At 36.5% G+C, this 21,794-nt stretch overlaps 1 protein-coding gene across 1 annotated transcript in view; it reads left to right on the forward strand.

The window, feature by feature from the left end:
* LOC150085986 (beta-glucuronidase) overlaps positions 1 to 21,794 on the forward strand; it is a 272,855-nt gene that overhangs the window by 99,619 nt on the left and 151,442 nt on the right. The window contains exon 6 of the mRNA XM_090374318.1: positions 8,901 to 9,041. Within this exon, the coding sequence (XP_090230444.1) occupies positions 8,901 to 9,041 (141 nt within the window). The remainder of the gene's footprint in view (positions 1 to 8,900; positions 9,042 to 21,794) is intronic.

Here is a 21,794-nt window from a genome sequence, read left to right on the forward strand (position 1 = left end):
TTACTGTTGAACCTCTAATGCAGAAATGAATCTACTTATACTTTTTGCCCGATGACAAGGAGCACGGTCGTCTTGAAAGATGCAGTTACTTGGCATGTTGAAATGATCTCTAATGGTTGGCAGCAATTTGCTTTCCAATACAGTCAGGTATCTATTGGCATTTACGGAACTATTTATAAACTGCAGGTGACCTACCCTAGCCAAATGATATGGCGGTGCAATATGAAATGCACCACCATATCATTTGGCTGGTAGGGAATTTCACTGTGACACCACAGTGAAATTCCATCAGAGCCATGAAGGTTGAATTTCTCATCTGAAAAAGTGACTGACTTCCACTGCTTGCCGGGGGCCATTTGAAATTCTCCTTACAGCAATAACCAAATGACATGCTCCAAAACAATGCATTTAATAACTCATCTCAGGGTAATTTTTTAAATGTGTTTTTACTTTCGATTCCTTCAAATTCTTTCCACTTCAACATGCTCTCAATTTTAGCTTCATAATTTCCTTCAGAATTTTTTAAATTATCAATAGCATTGATAGTGCGAATAATTAATTTATCTGCTTTTACCATAGTGAATCTGTAAAGCTTCTGAAAGGTAAGAGCTCCTGCAGGATGTTAATCATTAGTGCTAAATGGTTAAGAAATTCCAGATTTAAAAGTAGATTTAATACAATTGGTCGTCGACTTACGACCAACTTCTGTTCTGACTGACAGGTCGTAAGTCGATCTGGTCGTATGTTGGCCATATATTTATTAACAGTATTTTTTTAACCTTCCTAATCTTTTTATCATCTTTATAATTTATTTTTATAATCTTTTAAATTTTTATCAGCTTTTATTTTTCATTTTAAATACAGTAATGTTTTTATCTTTTACTTAGCAATACTGTACATACCTTTGTTTCTACGCCTAGACTATCTCTCTCTATGAGGTTAAATTCAAATGTTCTCTACATTTTAATTGGTTTATTATTCATACTGTTTATAAAAATACAAAACTACAATCTATAATTATATTGTACATAATGTGAAAAATAATACTGTACATAATGTACTGTAAACACAAAAATACAATCTAAAATTAATGTAAAAATTAATACAAATGAAATTTTCAAAATCAATTTTTAATCTTTGCTTTTGCTGGGTTGTCGGTTGTCAGGGTCATGTTCTTGGGTTGAGGTAGGAGATGTTTATTTAGAGAGACATTATGCAAAGCAAATCTTTTTTTAAAACGCTTAAACCGTTCAGTACTAGCCTGAAAATCTTCTGCATAATCTTCTCCGGCACGTGATTTTAAACTCTGAAACAAACTTCTAGCCTTCGCTTGCACTGTGTGAAGGCTAATGGGTGTATTTTTTTGTATTAAATCTTCCATCCACATAAACAACGATATCTCCATTTCATAGATGGGTCCCTGTCGTTGTTTGGTTAAAATTGTAGACTTAATAGGTGCAGAACCTTTCACAGCTTCCCGAATTCTTTCTTTGTCCTTTGGTATTGTCAATACCATGGAATGTGATAACTTCAAGTCACATGCTATCGTATTCACTTTCTTTCTGCCTTCATACTGCTGGATAATTTTCATTTTACACTCTAAATCAATAGTTTTCCTTGACTTCTTAGCTGGCGTATATGTAGATGAAGGCATTTTCCTTTTACTAAACATTTTATGGGTATTCCAGTAGAATTTTAATTAATACACCACACACAACAGATGCTTGAAAGCGACTGAGTGTATGTGAGAGAGAGAGAGTGACTGAGTGTATGTACCTGGTGGTGTCCTCAGGCCTCCAGTCATCGATGTGCCTCCTCACCTGGGTTATGGGTGTCCTCAGTAGTGACTTCCTGATTTATTATTAATTTACTTATTTATTTATTATTTAATTTTTTTTGTGGTCATAAGTCGCATAGGTTGTAAGTCGACGACCAAGTGGAATATATAACTTCTGATTCAAAATGTTTGCATAATGTAGGATAATTCCCTTAACCTGCAATTGCCATCCACAAGCTACACGCTGCTCATTGTAGCCAGAACACACAACCGATCTTTATAGTTTCCACATCAAGTTCTTTAGCAATCATCCTTAATTCACGCTGTTTTTTTTTGGAGATTGGTGATATAATGCATACAGTGTGGTTTTTTTTTTTTTATTAATTATTGCCTGCATGCCATTATATTTTAGAACATTTTCTACACAGTGAAAACCTCGAAATTTCAAAATGTGCCAACATTTCATCTTTTGGAAAGTTTATATAATATCTTAGTTGCCTCGATCACGTCACTCCCCTCTACGTTGCTACTGTCACTAGTTCTTTGAACATTGTGCAAAATGTCGGAATCACATGGATATTCAGCTACTGTGACCATGTAAACACAGACAGGAGAAATTTACTGGAAGGCGTGGTTCACTCACTTCTCCAAAAAAACACATGACCTCTTGTGCAGTAAAGGGAAACCACAACACAGGTTGACCAGAGGCTATTTTTCATGTTGGGAATCTTCTTAATCCTCTGACATATTGACTAGTGTGACTTCTCGGTATATGACTGCATAGGTTTTAGGGACACCAATAACATTGTGAAACGGTAATCCCTTTCACTCTTAATTCGCACTTTCTAATTGCCTAAAGACCAGAGGTGAGAACAATGCATTCAAAGTTGTCTCTCGTAATCTGTCATTATATGGAAATTTTCTTCGTTTATCGGAAACTATTTTAAATGTAATTACCAAGAGGAATTTTAAAACATTCGCTATAAAGAAGTTGGTTAAACAGAGGTCCGACTTTAATTAAATCGAAAATGAAGTAATTTTAAAATACATAATTTTAGGGTGAGTGGGATGGGAACCCACTCACCCCACCATAGTTTTGGCTCTGGTTCATTTGTAAAATAAATGATCATCTCAACATTGGGCTCACAAATTTAAAAAAAAAAATAACAATCAACAATCAGCTTTTGCGAGCCCATGCGAACCCACTATAGCTCACCACTGGTTGTGATTTTAATGTCTACATAGTTTTCAAAAGATTTTAATATATATATATATATATATATATATATATATATATATATATATATAGTACATTACAGTTAGTTTATTTTACATTTTAATTTAAGTATATTTTATTAACTCTAAATAAAAACTTTATTTTTTGATTTATGCTTGGTGATTGCAGAGAACACTGTTCAAAGTATGCATAAGTAACTGAAAGCCACTTAAAACTTACATAAATTATCCTGCCCTGAAAAGCATGATTGCTACTTTAGTTTTTATTTATATATAAAACAAGAAATGCATCTTCTTTGACATGTTGCACCTCAGTTTTTCGTAAGAAGTAATGGGAACTTCCACAAGCTGCATGTAGTTGCCAGCTTTAACATTTCCTAAGAAAACCAGTCAACATTTCAAAAGGCTTTCCACCTTGCTTTCTCGCTATCACTAACGACACATTCGAACTGTTCATCTTTGAAAAGTTGCCTTATTTGTGGGCCAGTGTAAATGCCTACTTTAATCTTCTCTGTGCTTGGTCTTTGGAATTTCTCTTGCAAGTATGTGAATGCTGGATCATTCACTTTCAAAGCCTTCATGAAATTTTTCATGAGCCCCAGTTTGATATGGTGTGGTGGAAGAAAAACTTTATTTGGATCTACCAGAGGTTCAAATGCTACATTCCAGGTGTTAATGATTTTCATTGAGGCCAACTCCTCTTCTCGTAGTGCATATCCTTGGCATAATTATCCCACTCACAGAGAAAGTAACAATACTTAGTGTAACCCTTTTGAAGTCCTAATAAAATGGCAATTACCTCTAAATCACTACATCTGCCACTCATATTTCTGATAGTGTACACCTAAGAGGATGTTCTCCACGTTCTTAAGTTTTCTTTTTTATGGATGGCATATGCAAGAGCCATTGAAGGCAGTATATTTCTATTGTGTAATAATACACCTTAAGGCTAACCTCAGAAGCGTCTATAAATAGTCTTCATTCTTTGGGAACATGCCTCATGTTCATCGCTGCCATTAGACCATGAACATCCTTACAAACAGTGAGTTCACCTTCTGTTTGATAGAATTTATCAGAGTCTTTATTTTGAGTATGAAATGTTGCCGCTTTCATAGAATAATCTAGAAGATTCGACTTTTGTAGCTTTGAGGTAAAAAGCTCTGCCTTATTCTTCTGCAGTTCGAGATCCCCGACGAGGTCTTTAAGCTCACTTTCTTTGATCTTACGTGGTTCAGAAGGATAAAGGTTTGGACAAAATGGTGGATTCCATGACGCAGATGGCTGCTGTACTTCTTCGTGAATATCAAGTTGATGTTCATCAGAGTGTACAGAAAAATGGTTGGGTGGTCAGAAATAGGTAGTACTTCACCGTGACGCATGGGATGAATTGCAGATGATATATTTCGGTATGTCACTGTCCACTTTTTCTTCATTGTCATCCCTTTTCTAATAGTAGGCACCATACAGAAGTAACAATCTGTGGCATGATTTGTTGGCTCCCTTCATATCACGGGCACTGCAAAAGGCATAATATGTCCCTTTCAATTCACCCACTCATTGAGTTTTGATGAATGGGTAGTGCAGCATGTGTGTGGAGCTGAGTTCTTGTCCTGGTTGCCAACTTTACATCCAAAGTATTAGAAGTAAATGTTTTTTATGGTTTGATTTAAGGGATTCTTTCTTGAAGCTAATGACTTCTCCACATATGTAACAGAAGTCATCCAGATTATTCACACAATTACAAGCATATTAATCTTACACAACACAATCTTACTCTGTTATTTTCTTAGTCCATTTGTCATCATGTCTTCAAGCTATGTGTCCTGCCCAAGACCATTTTAGTTCTTTAGTTTTGATACTTTCTCAATTTTAAATTTGCTGCTGTCTTTTTCTAGTCTAATAAGGGAGGTAGCGTTCTCATATATTTTCTTCAATATCATAATATATGGGGTATTTATTCCTTGTCTTTCCAGTGCCTGAAACATTGCCTTATGCTGTATGGAGTCAAATGCCTTTTCATAATCCACAAATGCCAGGCATAATGGTGTTTTATATTCATTTGCTTTCTCCATTAGCTGTGCTATTACATGAAGGTGATCCATAGTTGAGAATTCTGTTCTAAAGCCAGCTTGCTCCTTTAGTTGAGTCTCATCAAGTATTCTTTCTAATCTGTTACCCTTGTGAACAACTTATAGATGTGAGATAACAAGCTAATTGGTTAATAATTTCCAATAATAATATCTTCTAATGCATTTTGTGAGGAGTCTTGCCAGTTTCTGTGTCATGTCTCTTCCTTCCAATTTTAACAACTCTACAGTAACTTCATCTTCCCCCGGGGCTTTCTGCTCTTCATTTTCTTCGATGCATGTTCTACCTCATCATTAAGGATATTGGGTATGTTGTATATGATGGAGCGAGTGGATGGGTGAAATAAGGGGTTTTTTTTTTTTTTTTTGGCTGATGCTATATAAGCTTGCTTTCTTGCATCATGTGCCTATGCTAATGCTATGTTGCTAATTTGTGATCCATCTTCCCCACTGCTGACATCATTCCCTCACTCCTTGTATAATTCTTTATTGTAGTCTTCTGCTATTTGAATTATGCCTTCCCTGCTATTTATAAGTACACCATCACTATTCTTCAGTTTCAGTATCGTTTGTCTTTCTGTATTGCTGCTCATGGCTGCTGATTTAAGTCTATTGTTTTCCCTTAATACTTGTTCTACTTTTCTTGTGTTAAATCTTATGTCCACTCTGCATCTCTTTCTAATGGCATTGCATAACTCAGTATACTCAATTTTGTCCCTGTCAGTGTTTATCTTGCTCTTGATTTGTCGTCTTCGGTTCATCATGACAAGTGTTTCTTGACTAATTTTTTCTTCTTTGGATTTCTTTTTACTTATAGGTTTCTTGGACTTTATCATTTTCAGAAAGTTGTAATATTCCTCATCGATATCTTGGTCCTGAGCAGTCTGCAGAAGCTCAAACTTATTCTTAAGTTCCAGTACATACTGCTTTTTCTTCTCTTCTGTTATCTCAGAGACCTTTGTATTATTTACTCAAGTCAGTTTTTTCCTTTCTTTTCTTACATCTATATCAAGTGTGCATCTTACCATTCTGTGATCACTTCCAACGTTCACCTTGTTCAGTATAGCATATCATTCACAATATATCTTCTGTTATTGAGGGATGAAGTCTATTTCATTAGTTGTTATACTGTAATATATATATATATATATATATATATAGTAGTAATAGTAAACTGTTAAGAAGCAAAATAAGCAGAAAAAGGAAAATTACAAAAGTTATCATATGTCTAATGCTCCAAAATGCACCACGCAGCAGTAAATGAAGGAAAAGAATATAAATAATGTGTGGTTTGTAATGTAAATAAAGTGTCTGTGAAAATGGAAACAAAAAATACACAAATTGCCTGAAATAAGAGAAGTTTAAGGGATAGTAACCTCTTGCTCAGAATAATCACCTGAGAGGGCATAAATTCAAATTGAGGAAAGACGGTTGTAAGATAGATGTGCGGAAGTTTACCTTTAGCCAGCGGGTGGTTGATTGGTGGAACAAACTTTCATCTGTCATTGTAGAAGTTGATAGCTTAAATAGATTGAAGGCAGAACTTGACAAACATTTGGAGCAAGTGGATGGGTGAAATAAGGGTTTTTTTTTTTTTTTTTGGCTGATGCTATATAAGCTTGCTTTCTTGCATCACGTGCCCTTGCTAATGCTAAGTAGAAACTGGAAGTGAAGTAGTGGTGAAAAAGTGAAAGAATTTGAAAAACCTAGTACAAAAATGAACTGGGACTGAGGAAGCAAACAATATACAAAAATAATTTTATACAAATAAATAAAAAATAATAAATAAATAAATAACACAGTATTTAGATATGGGAGGGCAATTTTAGCAAGTGGTCGAATCAAGGGATGGCAAGTATGCAAAATCTCAATACACTAAATGAAAAGATGATACATAGCCAGGAATTTCATCAGGAGACTACTCTTGACCATATATCAGGCACTGCGTTACCAAACTTGTCTATAGTATTAGAAAAAGGGGGAGCAAATATGCGACCTTTATCATAATACTAACAGACAAGGTAGTCCCTAAGCAAGTCAGTCACTATGCAAGGCAAAGCAGTCCCTACGCAAGGTAGTCCCTTTGCTTTGGGGGTATTTACACCCCTGGTAATTTTCCAAAGTAGTTTGCTGTCTTTACCTCCTTTTAACTCTATGCCATCTAACTCTTGTATCTTATGCCTCAAAATCTATTAAGAGTAATTCGGGAGAGATTGAAGTACTATTGCTATACTTGTTCCTTTCACCTATTTTTTGGGCTTTAGTCCTCATTATTCTTTTCTCCTGTCCATTTTGCTACAGAATCAGAAATATTTGTGTAAATATTCCATTAATGTTTAAGAGTTTGGCTATCTGTAGGGCTAGCAATTATATTTTGCCAGTTTGCTGTTCAAATTTTTTATTATGAGATTCATATTTATTTTGGTTACATTAGGTCATTTAGCTACTTAAATTTAAACTTAAATTTAATCTTAAAGTTATTATATATGCTATATTTAGTATATAGGAATATGGTGAGGCTGGCATGTAACTAGCAGAAACAGATAGCTGACGTTGTTATTGATGGCATATATCGAGAGATGCTAGCCCCAGTTGACATGCCTTTCGATGTAGTCCTTATTCAGTAATGACATTATGGTAATATTGGATGTTATATTGATTGTTTATTTTGTTAATATTGGAAGTAGTATGACAGCCATATATTGAGATGGTTAGCGCCCTTTGTAGGTTATGGTTACACCTTTTCTTAAGCTCTATAGTTTGAAATAAAAATAAATGTCTCGTATTTTCGCAGGTTTATGTAATGTTCAATCATTTCTGATGGCATTAATTTGTCCTGTCCTGAATATATCTGTAGTTTAAATGATCTAAAATTATTTAAATAATTTGGATATTAGTGTTAATTCTGCTTTTTTATATGTGTGTGAAAACCCCAACAGGATTGCAGTTTTGAATACCGGTGCTGACTGCCATCCACATTCAGTCACTTAAATCTTTTTTTTTTCTTGCTGATTCTTGCATTAAATTGTCCTCACACACGTACAAGCACCTGCTTTATATTGTATGGTATGAACACAGAACACAATGCTGTTATTGAAGGTATGTTCCATTTCATGAAAAGGCTAGCTGTATCTAATAAAGTGGCCACTCAGTGTAAACTTGTTTTTTTTTTTTTTTTTAAATCAGTCATTACTTTGGCACTTTTATTGTGCGTACAGCTCTCAGATTTCAATTTCTCATTTCTAAGTTTTCACCAATAGCCCTAGTGGGTCATGATATAGTTCAAACAACAGAAGCTGTCAGGAGCAACCAGTGAGAAAGATGTGCGCGCACACACACACACACACACACACTGGAGTTATAAGCTAACTATCCAATCACATCATAATGTAAGCTTGAATGAAACTTGAAATCCATTGTTTTGGGAAGCTATGGCAAAGTTTCCTGTGGGTGTATAAAATTTACAATGGTCAGTGGCAGTGCCTGATGAGATACAGGGTTGATAGAATAACAAGTAGATTCATGGGATTTTTTTTAATGTAAAATTTAAAACAAAAGTGTCAGATTTACGAGAGTTCTTGATGTATGAGATTTTACTGAATTTGTTATGCTAATGCATTTATTCGAATTATTTCTTAAATTTCGTTTCTAACTTGATCACCTACTAGCTTTGTCATATAGGGAACTATAATAGTGCAAAATGGTGCCATTTTTTTATGGTGTGCTTTGTGTTTACACATTGTATTAATTTCTGGTATGTCTCTCTTTTTATTATTTATATTTTTCTTTTCTTTCAACAGATAAAGCTTGCTGTTGGAAATAATTTTGATGTTTACTATCAACATGTGGGTATTCGCACAATATGTGTTACTAATACATCCTTTTTCATTAATGATGTCCCATTTTACTTTGTGGGATTTGGAATGCATGAAGATTCTAATGTAAGTATCTGTTCTATATTTATTAGTGTTTGTTTGTTATTTTGTTTTTAGGAGCATTAGCAACTAAGACCATATTGCTCCGGGAATATGCGGTGGTCTTTCCCTGACCTTTCCGCATCCTCCGTATTTGGTGGTGACGGGTTCGAACCCTGGTCTAATCAAGAAGCATGTGCTACATACTGCTGCTCCTTCCCACCTGGCTACGGAGGTGCCATTTATTAGTGTAATAACAGGTACTCTGTTGAGGTGAGTATCTGTTATTACAATGTTTAAAAGAAGAAAAATATTGAAAAAAAAATTATGAGAAATGTTAGATGGAACTCTAGTAATATTTGAGCTAGTCTTTTTTACTTTGAAATAAAAAGTCAATTTACAATTAACTAAATAATAACTATTTGTGAAGTTAACAATTTATATTTATCGGACAGCCTATTCTTTTCTCATAATTTATTCAATTAAACTATATTGTTTTCACTCACTGAAGTTTTTTTATTGCTCATCAGAGCTTGTCTTATTTCATTCTTTCATAAGCTGTCCTTGTTTTGTTAGTCACAGCGATATTGTTATCTTTCCACTTTTCATCACTTTTGTCATTAGCATTGCTGGTAGGGAGCATACACATGAGTGCCAAGTAAACAGAGAAGAGAGAGAGATGATAATAGAATAAAATGAGTTGAGAGTTATTAGATTTATATTGGCTAGAATGATAGCTTAATTTTGCTGTATGAAATTTATTTTCCAGATGTTTCATTTGATGTATTGTTCTGCAAAGTTCAGTTAGCAGAAATTTGCATGATTATAAGAAGTTAGTTCTGGCAATACACAATGGAATTGATGTTATTTTAAACTTTATGGTTCAACATCTGAAGGCTTTCGCTACCATTACAAATGTGCTATTTGTCGGTACAGCTGCATTCCTTGTTGGCGCATTATGACCTGCGTAGTCCATGCGCCATTAAACCTCAATACAAACAAACAAACAAGCATTCCTTGTTTGCAAGTTTAAATATGGAGAAAAAAAAAGTATTTTTAAATTGTTTCTATAGGGAAATATGTTGTTTATTGGATTTAAAAGTTTTATCAAAGTAAGCTTTAATATTTCTCTGCATGAACTCTTTCTTGTGTTTTCTGGGATACATATATTCAGAATGGAATCTAAATAAACAAAGTAGTCTACCTATCAATTTTTATTGCCTCATGAAACAAGAGTGAACTTAATTGGAACTGGCAAAAGGGTGAGAATTAATTTACTCATCTTTTGTGGTAGACACTGCTACATGACTTTTTTTTTTTCTAGTAAAGGCACCGGTTATGTTATGTTATGTTATGTTATCTTATTTGGTTTTTAGGAGCATTAGCAACTAAGGCCGTATTGCTCCAGGATATGCTGTGGTCATTCCCTGACCTTTCCGCATCCTCCGTATTTGGTGGTGACGGGCTCGAACCCCGGTCTAATCGCGAAGCATGTGCTACACACTGCTGCTCCTTCCCACCTGGCTATGGAGGCGCCTAAAGGCACCGGTAAACATGGTTGTGCTACTACAGGGTGATTCACTACCAGTGCGACAAACTTGTAGGAGGTGTAGGGGCACAAAGACGAATCGGAATCACATAGCATTGCAGGGTCCGACATGCCTTCGTCATGCGGTAGAGGACGTTGAACTGGAGGTCGTGTGAACAGCGCCTCCGCTGGAAGTCAGCATTTGTGAACCATTTCAGTTGAAGAAACCAAGTAGCAAAAGTCCTCCAGAGTGGATAATCCACAGGCTCCAATGATTGGACACGTTGCAGATGGTATGAACTCATTTGGTTTGTTGACAGTATCCTCCATACAGTGGATTGGGAAATACCCAATCATTGGCCTATCGCTCGAGTACTCATACTTGGATTGCCTTCTGCAAGACATAGGACATTCTCCTCATTGTCTGGCGTCTTCATTATTTGCTCTCGATTCATGGTACCTCTCGTGAAACAACCAGTCTCACGTAACCTTCTGTGCACACGTGCGAAAATCGTATGATGAGGAGCATGGCTGTGCGGGAAACGTTCCTGGTACAAGCACAGAGCAGCGCGCCTGTTACAGTCTGCAGCTCCATACGCGAGGTGCATGTTGGCCAGTTCAGCGTTTGAATACTCGTCCATCCTACTGCCTCTGGAACCGGTTCGCAAATGCTGACTTGCAGCGGGATCGCTGTTCATGCGACCTCCTGTTCAACGTCCTCTACTGCATGACGAAGGCATTTTGGACCCTGCAATGCTATGTGATTCCGATTTGTCTTTGTGCCCCCTACACCTCCTGCAAGTTTGTCGCACTGGTAGTGAATCACCCTGTATATTTAATGAATTTAACTTTCCATTAATAATTAGTTTTAACTCAAAATTCAAATGATGGTTTTTAACTATGTGCTAAGTGAGTGATGAGCACTTTCTAGTTGTTTTGTAATGTAAAAAATTATTTGCTAACTAAATTAATGTTTTCACAATCTGAAATGAATGTCTGTGTGTTATTTGATTCACATAAGTAAAAACTGTTAGGACTTTCCGAAGATTATTAAACGTATGAAACTTCATATTTTAGATTTAGAGGGAAATCCATTCATTTTGGGATATTGAAAAATTATCTTAAAGTAGCTTAAAAATAATTAAATCTTTGTATTTGGAAGGTTTAAGGATGTAGCCACTTGTATGAAACTGGAATTAAAAAAAAAAAAAAAGTTTCAAGCTGTTTCCAGCAATTAGCTAATGTCCATGTAATTTGACATCTAAAATTTTCCATTTTTGATTTGTGCCAACCACTTACATGAAATGTGAGTTAATGAGGTATGTTACCACATTAGTATAGAATAGTCTGCATGTGTGCACATTCACCAAGTAGTTAACAAAAAAAAAAACAAAATTAAAAAATTAAATCCTTAATAAAACTTTGAGAACGCATAAATAGAACATAAATAAATTAAAACTAAACAAATTACTTTTAATTTATGTTTTATTAGGATTGGCAAGACTGCATCCTTTTTGTGCTCCAACTCTGAAGCAAATGCAGTTATTTATGAATAGTTACAGTTGTTTTACAATTAAGGCATGTTTGCACCATGTAATATATGGTAATAATTTATAATGTTGAGAATATCTTGGGATTGCTGTTATTCATAATGAAAATTAGTGACTGATTGGTGATGAGAAATTCAAGTTTTGAAATCGCTATGGTTCTGCGTGAAGCTGATAATGCTTCCATGTTAAATTTTATGAATAGCAGGGATACAGCAACTTTCATCTATTTCTATTTGACTGAGTTAAAAAATAAATAAAACAAATAATTTAAAGATTTATCATTAGTAATGTATCCTCTTGTTAACAGGAGAGACTGCTTCTACAGGGATGGGATACACTTAAATAGAAAGGGTGCAAGAATGTTTGCTGATGCTATCGAGGCAGTGTTAGATGGGTCGGAAAACTGTTAGATTGGGGAGATACAAGGACTAATAGATTAACAGTAGCCACTGGCAGAGGCGAAAGTGATTCTTGCACTGCTTCTATTGGAATGAGCCACAGCCTGGAAAATAAGATGCAGGATATTTCAGAGACTGCTGGGAATCATTGGGGTACAAGTAAACATATGGGTTGTGTTAGGGTAGCTAAGAAAAAGAACAGGTGCATGTATGCTTGGTGTACACCAATGCTAGGAGTTTAGTAAATAAATTTGATGAATTTCAGGTATTGCTCAAAACATCAAAGGCAGATATTGTGGGGATTTCAAAGATGTGGTGTCACACAGATATAAGGAATGCAGAACTGGAATTTGGGGAGTACAATGTCTGCAGAAAGGATAGACAGGATAGGAAGGGAGGAGGGGTTATGCTATTAGTTAAGAAATACATAAAATCCAAGGAAGTGAAGCCAGTCGACATTGCTGGACAGTGCAGCGTCGAGTCAGTTTGGTGTGACATAAGCATTGGGAGATCAAAATTGAGAGTAGGAGTGTGCTATAGGCCTAATGACTCTGATGGAGTATAATAAGAAACTGTACAGGGAAATAGAGTGGGCCAGTAAATCAGAGAGTCTTATAATGGGGGATTTTAATTTCTCAGATATTGACTGAAATTTGGGGCCTGGTCACTCACACACTAGCAAGGCTTTTGTGGATTTATTGGATGATTGTTTTCTACATCAGCATGTTCGGGAGGCAACTAGAGAGAGTAATACTCTTGATTTGATTATCAGTAGTGATTCTTCATGCATTAACAATCTGCAGGTAAATGAACCATTAGGTGGCAGTGATCATAGTGTGCTGAAGTGGGATTTACTCAAAGAGGTAACTACCATTAGGGGTAAAGGGAAGGGTTATTTCTTTCGTAAAAGCGACTATGATGGACTGAGACAGTATTTAAATTCTATACAGTGGGACCAACTGATGATGTTACCAACAGCAAATTCAAAATGGGAAGCATTCAAAGAACTTATCTTGGAAGCTACTAGGCTTTACATACCAACTAAGAAATATTGTTCAAGGTTCAGGACTAAATGGATGTCAGATGAACTAATAAGACATATGGCAGAGAAGAAAAATGCATGGGATACATACAAATTAACACGTGACACAGAAGCCTATGATAGATACAAGTTGATCTGTAACCAAGTTACAAAGGAGGTTAGGCAGGCGAAGGCAGATTACGAGAAATCTTTGGCAAGGGATGCAAAGAAAAACAGCAAAGAGTTCTTTACTTATGTAAACTCTAGAAGGAAGGGGATGAATCAGATTGGTCCACTTGATATCGATGGGTCAACTGTTGATGACCCTGCTCAGGTAGCTAACAAACTAAATGAATATTTTGCATCGACATTCACACATGAGGAGTTATTCAGCGAGGGGAATGCCAGAGGTGTATTCAACTCTAGCAGTAAGCTAGAGAATCTTGTAATAACTGAGAGCAAAGTGGAGGAGGAATTGTTGAAGATAAACACAAGAAAGGCACCTGGGGTGGATGGGCTCTATCCAGTTATATTAAAGGAGGCAGCAAAGGAAGTAAGCAAACCCTTAGCCATAATTATGAGAGCTTCCTTGGACTTAGGGGAAGTACCCATGGACTGGAGATGTGCAAATGTGACCCCAATTCACAAAGGAGGATCAAAGGGCGATACAAGTAATTATAGACCTGTTAGTTTAACTTCTGTTCCCGGAAAATTAATGGAGGTACTGGTTAAAGAAGCACTGCAGGATCATATAGACAAGACTTCATTTATAGCTCAGACACAGCATGGTTTTGTTAAGGGGAAGTCTTGCCTGACCAATTTGATTGGATACTATGATGCAGTCACAAAGGACTGGATGCAGGGAATAACTTTGGTATTATATACTTAGATCTTGGAAAGGCTTTTGATACTGTTGCACATGGAAGACTGCTGCACAAATTGGAGCAGTGTAGCATGGAGGCAAATTGCTGCTATGGATAAAGGGGTGGTTGAGGGGGAAAAGAGAGTGGTAATCAATGGACACTGCTCATCGTGGACTAATGTTATTAGTGGAGTCCCTCAGGGTTCAGTATTGGGTCCATTATTGTTTTCTCTATTTATAAATGATATTGATGATATTATATCAAGCTTAATGTCCAAGTTTGCCGACGATACGAAGGTTGCCAGGGTTGTCAAGGACACTACTGACACTATGCTACTGCAACAGGATCTGGAAAGGTTGAGCAGATGGGCTGAGAGGTGGCAAATGAAGTTTAACATTGACAAATGTAAAGTACTACATATGGGAAACAGCAACCCCAGAGCAATGTATCAACTCTGTGGTACTACACTGACAGTGGTAGAGAATGAAAGGGACCTGGGGGGTAGTTGTGCAGGCAGATATGAAGTTTTCTGAGCAGTGCAGACGGGCTGCAAGGGTAGCTCATGGTGTATTGTCGATGATATATAGGAATTTTTCTAGCAGGGATAAGGAGGTGATTATTCCCTTGTATAAGGCAATGGTCAAGCCACGCCTAGAGTACTGTATTCTGGTCTGGAGGCCTCATTTCAAGAAGGATGTAGAGATGCTGGAACGAGTACAGAGAAGGGTAACAAGATTAGTGAATGGAACAAAGGGTTGCTCTTACGAAGAAAGGCTTAAGTTTTGCAAATTACAGTGTCTGGAGACTAGGCACCAGTGATGTGATCTGATAGAGGTGTATAAAGCATTGAATGGTTTGAGCATGCTCAATGCTGATGGGATTCTTCCACTTGCTCAGAATAATCACCTGAGAGGGCATAAATTCAAATTGAGGAAAGACAGATGTAGGATAGACGTGAGGAAATTCGCCTTTAGCCAGCTGGTGTTTGGTTGGTGGAACAGACTTCCATCTCTTGTCGTGGAAGTTGATAGCCTCAATAAGTTTAAGGCTCAGCTGGACAGGTATTTCGAACGAACAGAGGGGTGAAGTGGAAGTGGTTATTTTTTATTTATTTATTTATTAATTTTTTTGGCTGATGCTGCATAAGCTTGCTTTCTTGCATCAAATGCCTCTACTAATGCTAATCTCTGTTTTTGAGTTATGTATTTCCCATATTATAATTCCCGGTATCTGGGAGTTATAACGTGGGCAGATATGAAGTTTTCTGAACAGTGTAATGTGACCAGGCAGCCAAGAAAGCCCATGATGTCCTGTCGGAGATTTATTGAACGTTATCCTGTAGAGATAGGGAGATCATAATCCCACTGTATAAAACATTTGGAATTCTGTGTTGAAGTATTGATACCTCATCAGGAAAAAGACATTGAGCTTCTTGAAAGGGTCCAAAGATGGGCAACTTGAATAGCGAGATTGGCAAAAGGACAAAAGATTCAGATTATGTGGGCTGCAGAGCTTGGAAATCAGGTGCCTCAGAGATTAGCATTAGCATTAGTAGAGGCATTTGATGCAAGAAAGCAAGCTTATGCAGCATCAGCCAAAAAAAAAAATAAATAAATAAATAAATAAAAAATAACCACTTCTACTTCACCTCTCTGTTCGTTCGAAATACCTGTCCAGCTGAGCCTTAAACTATTTAGGCTATCAACTTCCACGACAAGGGGTGGAAGTCTGTTCCACCAACCAACCACCCGCTGGCTAAAGGCAAATTTCCGCACATCTATCCTACATCTGACTTTCCTCAATTTAAATTTATGCCCTCTCAGGTGAATATTCTGAGCAAGAGGAAGAATGCCATCAGCATTGAGCATGCTCAAACCATTCAAGGCTTTATACATCTCTATCAGATCACCTCGCTGGTGCCTAGTCTCCAGACACTGTAATTTGCAAAACTTAAGCCTTTGTTCATAAGAGCACCCCTTTGTTCCATTCACTAATCTTGTTGCCCTTCTCTGTACTCATTCCAGCAGCTCTACATCCTTCTTGCAATGAGGAATCCAGGCCTGTATACAGTACTCTAGGTGTGGCCTGACGATTGCCTTATACAAGGGAATAATCACCTCCTTATCCCTGCTAGAAAAATTCCTATATATCAACGACAATACACCATGAGCTACTCTTGCAGCCTGTCTGCACTGCTCAGAGAACTTCATATCTGCCTGCACAACCACCCCAGGTCCCTTTCATTCTCTACCACTGTCAGTGTAGTACCACAGAGTTGATACGTTGCTCTGGGGTTACTGTTTCCCATAAGTATACTTTACATTTGTCACCTCTCATCCCATCTGCTCAACCTTTCCAGATCCTGTTGTTACAGCATAGTGTCAGTAGTGTCCTTGACAACCCTGCCAATCTTTGTATCTACTGCAGACTTGGACATTAAGCTTGATATACCATCATCAATATCATTTATAAATACAGAAAACAATAATGGCCCCAATACTGAACCCTGAGGGAGTCCACTAATAACATTAGTCCACGATGAGCAGTGTCCATCGATTACCACTCTCTCTCTGTCTTCTCCCCCTCAACCACCCCTTTATCCATAGCAGCAATTTGCCTCCAATACCACACTGCTCCAATTTGTGCAGCAGTCTTCCATGTGCAACACAATATCAAAAGCCTTTCTAAGATCTAAGTATATAATATGAAAGTTATTCCCTGCATCCAGTTCTTTTGTGACTGCATCATAGTATCCAATCAAATTGGTCAGGCAAGACTTCCCCTTAACAAAACCATGCTGTGTCCGAGCTGTAACTGAAGTCTTGTCTAGATGACCCTGCAGTTCTTCTTTAACCAGTGCCTCCATTAATTTTCCTGGAACAGAAGTTAAACTCGCAGATCTATAATTACTTGTGTCAGCCTTTGATCCTCCTTTGTGAATTGCGGTCACATTTGCACTTCTGCAGTCCATGGGTACCTCCCCTGAGTCCAAGAAAGTTCTCATAATTATGGCTAAGGCTTTGCTTCCTTTGCTGCCTCCTTTAATATAACCGGATAGATCCCATCCACCCCAGGTGCCTTTCTTGTATTTATCTTCAACAATTTCTCCTCCACTTTACTCTCAGTTATTACAAGATTCTCTAGATTACTGCCAGAGTTGAATACACCTCTGGCATTCCCCTCGCTGAATAACTCCTCATGTGTGAATGTCGATGCAAAATATTCATTTAGTTTGTTAGCTACCTGAGTAGGATCATCAACGGTTGACCCATCGATATCAAGTGGACCAATCTGATTCATCCCCTTCCTTCTAGAGTTTACATAAGTACAGAAATCTTTGCTGTTTTTCTTTGCATCCCTTGCCAAAGATTTCTCGTAATCTGCCTTCGCCTGCCTAACCTCCTTTGTAACTTGGTTACAGATCAGCTTGTATCTATCATAGGCTTCTGTGTCACGTGTTAATTTGTATGTATCCCATGCATTTTTTTTCTCCCATCGAAGAATCCCATCAATGCTTGATGGGATTCTTCCTCTTGCTCAGATTATGCACCTTAGGAGGCATAAATTCAAATTGAAGAAAGACAGTTGTAGAATAGATGCATGGAAATTTGCCTTTAGCTAGCAGGTAGTTGATTGCTGGAACAAACTTTCATCTATCATTGTGGAAGTTTAAACAAACAAACAAGTAATAGGATCGGGGGGGGGGGTAAAGTTGACATAAAGAAGTCATTATCCTGTGCAAAAGATGATATTGTTGTACATGTTGGTATTAATGATATTAAGAAAAGGAGATTGAGGGTTTAATTAAGAAGTGCAGGGCAGTGTTGAGAAAAAGTCGTGAATTAAGATTGAAATCGACAGTGTCTGCATTTTTTTTCAGACACAATAAGAGGGAGCACATGATGAGAGCCTTATCAATCAATTCAGCCCTGGAGAGACTGTGGAAGGCTCGTGGGGTCAAATATTTCTCAGTATGGTTTGTATTTGTTAACAGAGAGACTTTTTACAGGGATCAGATGCACTTAAATAGAAAGGGTGCAAGAATATTTCTTAATGGTACTGAGGCAGCATTAGATGGATCAGAAAACTGCTGACTAGGGAGGGGGATACACAGATTAATAGATTAAAAGTAGCCTCAGGTAGAGGTGAAAGTGATTCTTGCACTGCTTCTACTGGAACATACAGTAGTCTGGAAAGCAAGGTGTCAGGAATTTCAAGGCCTGTTGGGGATTCTCATGGAATAAACAAATACATGGTATGCATTAGGGTTGTTAAGATTAAAACAGGTGCAAATATACTTGCACTAATGCTAGGGCACTTAGTAAATTGACGAATTTCAAGTACTCAAGTTGTCGAATGCAGATATTGCGGGGATGTCACTCAGATATAAGAGATGCAGGATTTGAATATGGCAAATAAAATGTATATAGAAAGGACAGACAGGACCGGATGGGGGAGGAAGAGGGGCTATGCTCTTAGATAAGAAGCACAAAAATCTAAGGTTGTGCATCCAGGTGATGTGGGTGGCCAGTGCAACGTTGAGTTAGTTTGGTGTTTCATTGTATTTGTGTTAGTATTATTTTGCTTAAATTTAACCCTAGTCATGTCGTCTAAGAAAGATGCAAGTGTCAGTGGCGGTGTCAAACATAAATACCAGTCCGTGTCAATACAAGATGAGATAGAACTGTTGAGAAAATTGGATCAAGGGGGTTTCCTTGTCGAGGCTGTGTATTTGTTCATCAACTGTTTATGATATAAAGAAGCAAAGATACAAAATATTGAAATTCTATACAGACAGAGATTCCAACAAGCAAATGAGCATTAGAAAAACTGTGAAAGATGGTAAGAGTACTGAGCATGATTGAATGGTTTCAACAATGTTGGATTGATGGAGTACACTTGTTGTTAGCCCAATTGTTCCATGAGCAACTTAAATTAGAACATGAGTGTGACTATAGTGAGGGATGATTTCAAAGGTTTAAGAATCTTCTTGGAATGCCTGTGTGTAGAAAAACTATCCGCAAATAATAGTGGAGCTGCCAAGTACGTGTAAGAATTTGCAAAGCTTGTAGTTGATGAGCACCTCAGTCCTCATCAGGTGTATAATGCAGATTAAGCTGCATTATATTGGTGATGCACACCTAGGAAGTTAACAACAGAAGATGAGGAAGAGCCAACAGGATTCAAATAATCTAAAGGATACAGTTACTATCTTAGTGTGCTCAAATGCTGCAGGCACATGTAAATATAAGCCACTGGTGATCGGAAAAAAGTAAATACCCTAGGGCAGTGGTATTTAACCTTTTTTTAATAAAGGCACCCCTACTTGGTTTTCTTCCTGTTAGATCTGATTCCTCTATATATATAACAGATAATTCATATAAAAATAATACATAAGCCAGTATTTTTAAGCCATTATTCAAATATATATATATTATTAAATATAATATATATATATATATATATATATATATATATATATATATATATATATATATATGTATAGGCCATGGGAAATTAAGATAACCGAGATAAGGCTAGCTTAAAGACCAGTATTGTATTAACAATAATACCTATATGTAAAAAACCAGTATTTAAGAAAATCGAACTATTGGAAACATGTATATATATATATATATATATATGTAATATTAAAAATATATATGTTATATGATAGTTATTTCAATAATATAATTATAAAAAATCACATTTCATAACACAAATTATATAAATACAGTATATAATAATTTTATTCTTTATATAGGTAAACATCAATTATAGATCACCACAAAATTAAAAAGATACTGTACACCTTTTTATAATGAAATAAACATATAAATTTAAAAAAATAATAATAAGTTTAAGTAACTTAAACCCAAATTACTTGGCATCCCTAGAATGTTGTTGCGGCACCCTGGTTGAAAACCACTGCCCTAGGGCCTTGAAAGGCATTAAAATTTACCCAGTAATATACTGTGCAAATAAAAATGGTTGGATTACCACAGAGATTATTTTACAATAGTTTGAAAAGTTCTTTGTGCTAGTACATCTGTAGGCCTACCTGAGGATTGCAAAATTCTTCTTATTCTGGACAACTGTTCAGGTTACCCCAAAGCTGAATTCTTATATAACAAAAATGTTTATAAAGTGTATTTTACCACCAAATTGTACATCGTTTATCCAACACCAAGACCAAGGAATACTGTGCTCTGTGAAGTCTAAGTATCAGTCATTTTTCATGAAATGTATGTTAGATGTGGTTAACACTGGCAAGTCTATAGAAATATTTATTAAAAAATTTAACTTGAAAGATGTGTTTTGGTTCATTTCTAGTTCCTGGGAGAAGGTACAAGATTGCACTAAAGGCTGGCAGGCATAAGTTGTGGTCTGCCTTGATGTTTTATAATTCACTAGATGAAAATTTTGAAAATTATTTTACAGGATTTCACGCATCAAAGGAGAAAGAGGTTGTTCATGAGTTGCTTTAGTGTGCAAAATATGTTATGGGGCCCATTGCCAAGGATCTAGCAAATAGGCTAAATGAAGAAAAAGCGAGTGGATAGATGTTGACAAAGAAACACTTGCTGTTTATCACAATACTGACTGAAATTATAGACATTTTTCGAAATCCTGATGAAAACAATGAAAGTGATGAAGATAAAGCAGATGTAGCCAAAATACTTACAACTGGCAAGTTAATTGAGTTGTCAGGTGAATTAACAAAGGGTTAGAACAATGTACCTTTGTGATGGATCAAAGTATTTTGTCGAATCGTTTTTGTGCAAATTTGATATTGCAAAATTCAATGCAATGAGTTGCAGTATTGCTAGTTCTGTAGAGACCAGTGTCTTGTATAATGTGCTTAAGTTGGATATTACTGAACACTAATTTTTGATAGAATGAAACTAAAGCTTTAAGAATAGATTTTTTGATGTTAAGAAGGAAGTACGGTTAAGAAGGAAGTACGGTACGGAAGTACGGCAATGTTTCGGGCACTGGAAAGACAAGGCATAGATACTCCATATATTATGATTTTGAAGAAAATATATGAGAGTGCTACATCCTTTATTAGACTAGACAAAGACAGTAGGAAATTTAAAATCGAGAAAGGAGTTCGACAAGGAGACACAATATCTCCGAAGCTGTTTACTGCTGCCCTTGAGGAAGCTTTCAGAAGATTAGACTGGTCGCAGAAAGGAGTCAATGTGAATGGAGAGTACCTAAACCATTTACGATTTGCAGATGACATTGTGGTCATAAGCCACGATCCCAAAGAATTAGAGGAAAATCTTAATCAGTTATGCACAGTTAGTAAGGATTTTGGACTAAAGATGAATATGGCTAAAACAAAAGTAATGATGAACAAGTATGCCACGGAAAGGGAAATAATGATTGAAGGAGCAGTAATTGAAAAGGTGGA

This window comes from Mastigoproctus giganteus, chromosome 5 (assembly GCF_048544385.1).
Source record: "Mastigoproctus giganteus isolate SK-2022 chromosome 5, ASM4854438v1, whole genome shotgun sequence".
Classification (NCBI taxonomy): Eukaryota; Metazoa; Arthropoda; class Arachnida; order Uropygi; family Thelyphonidae; genus Mastigoproctus; species Mastigoproctus giganteus.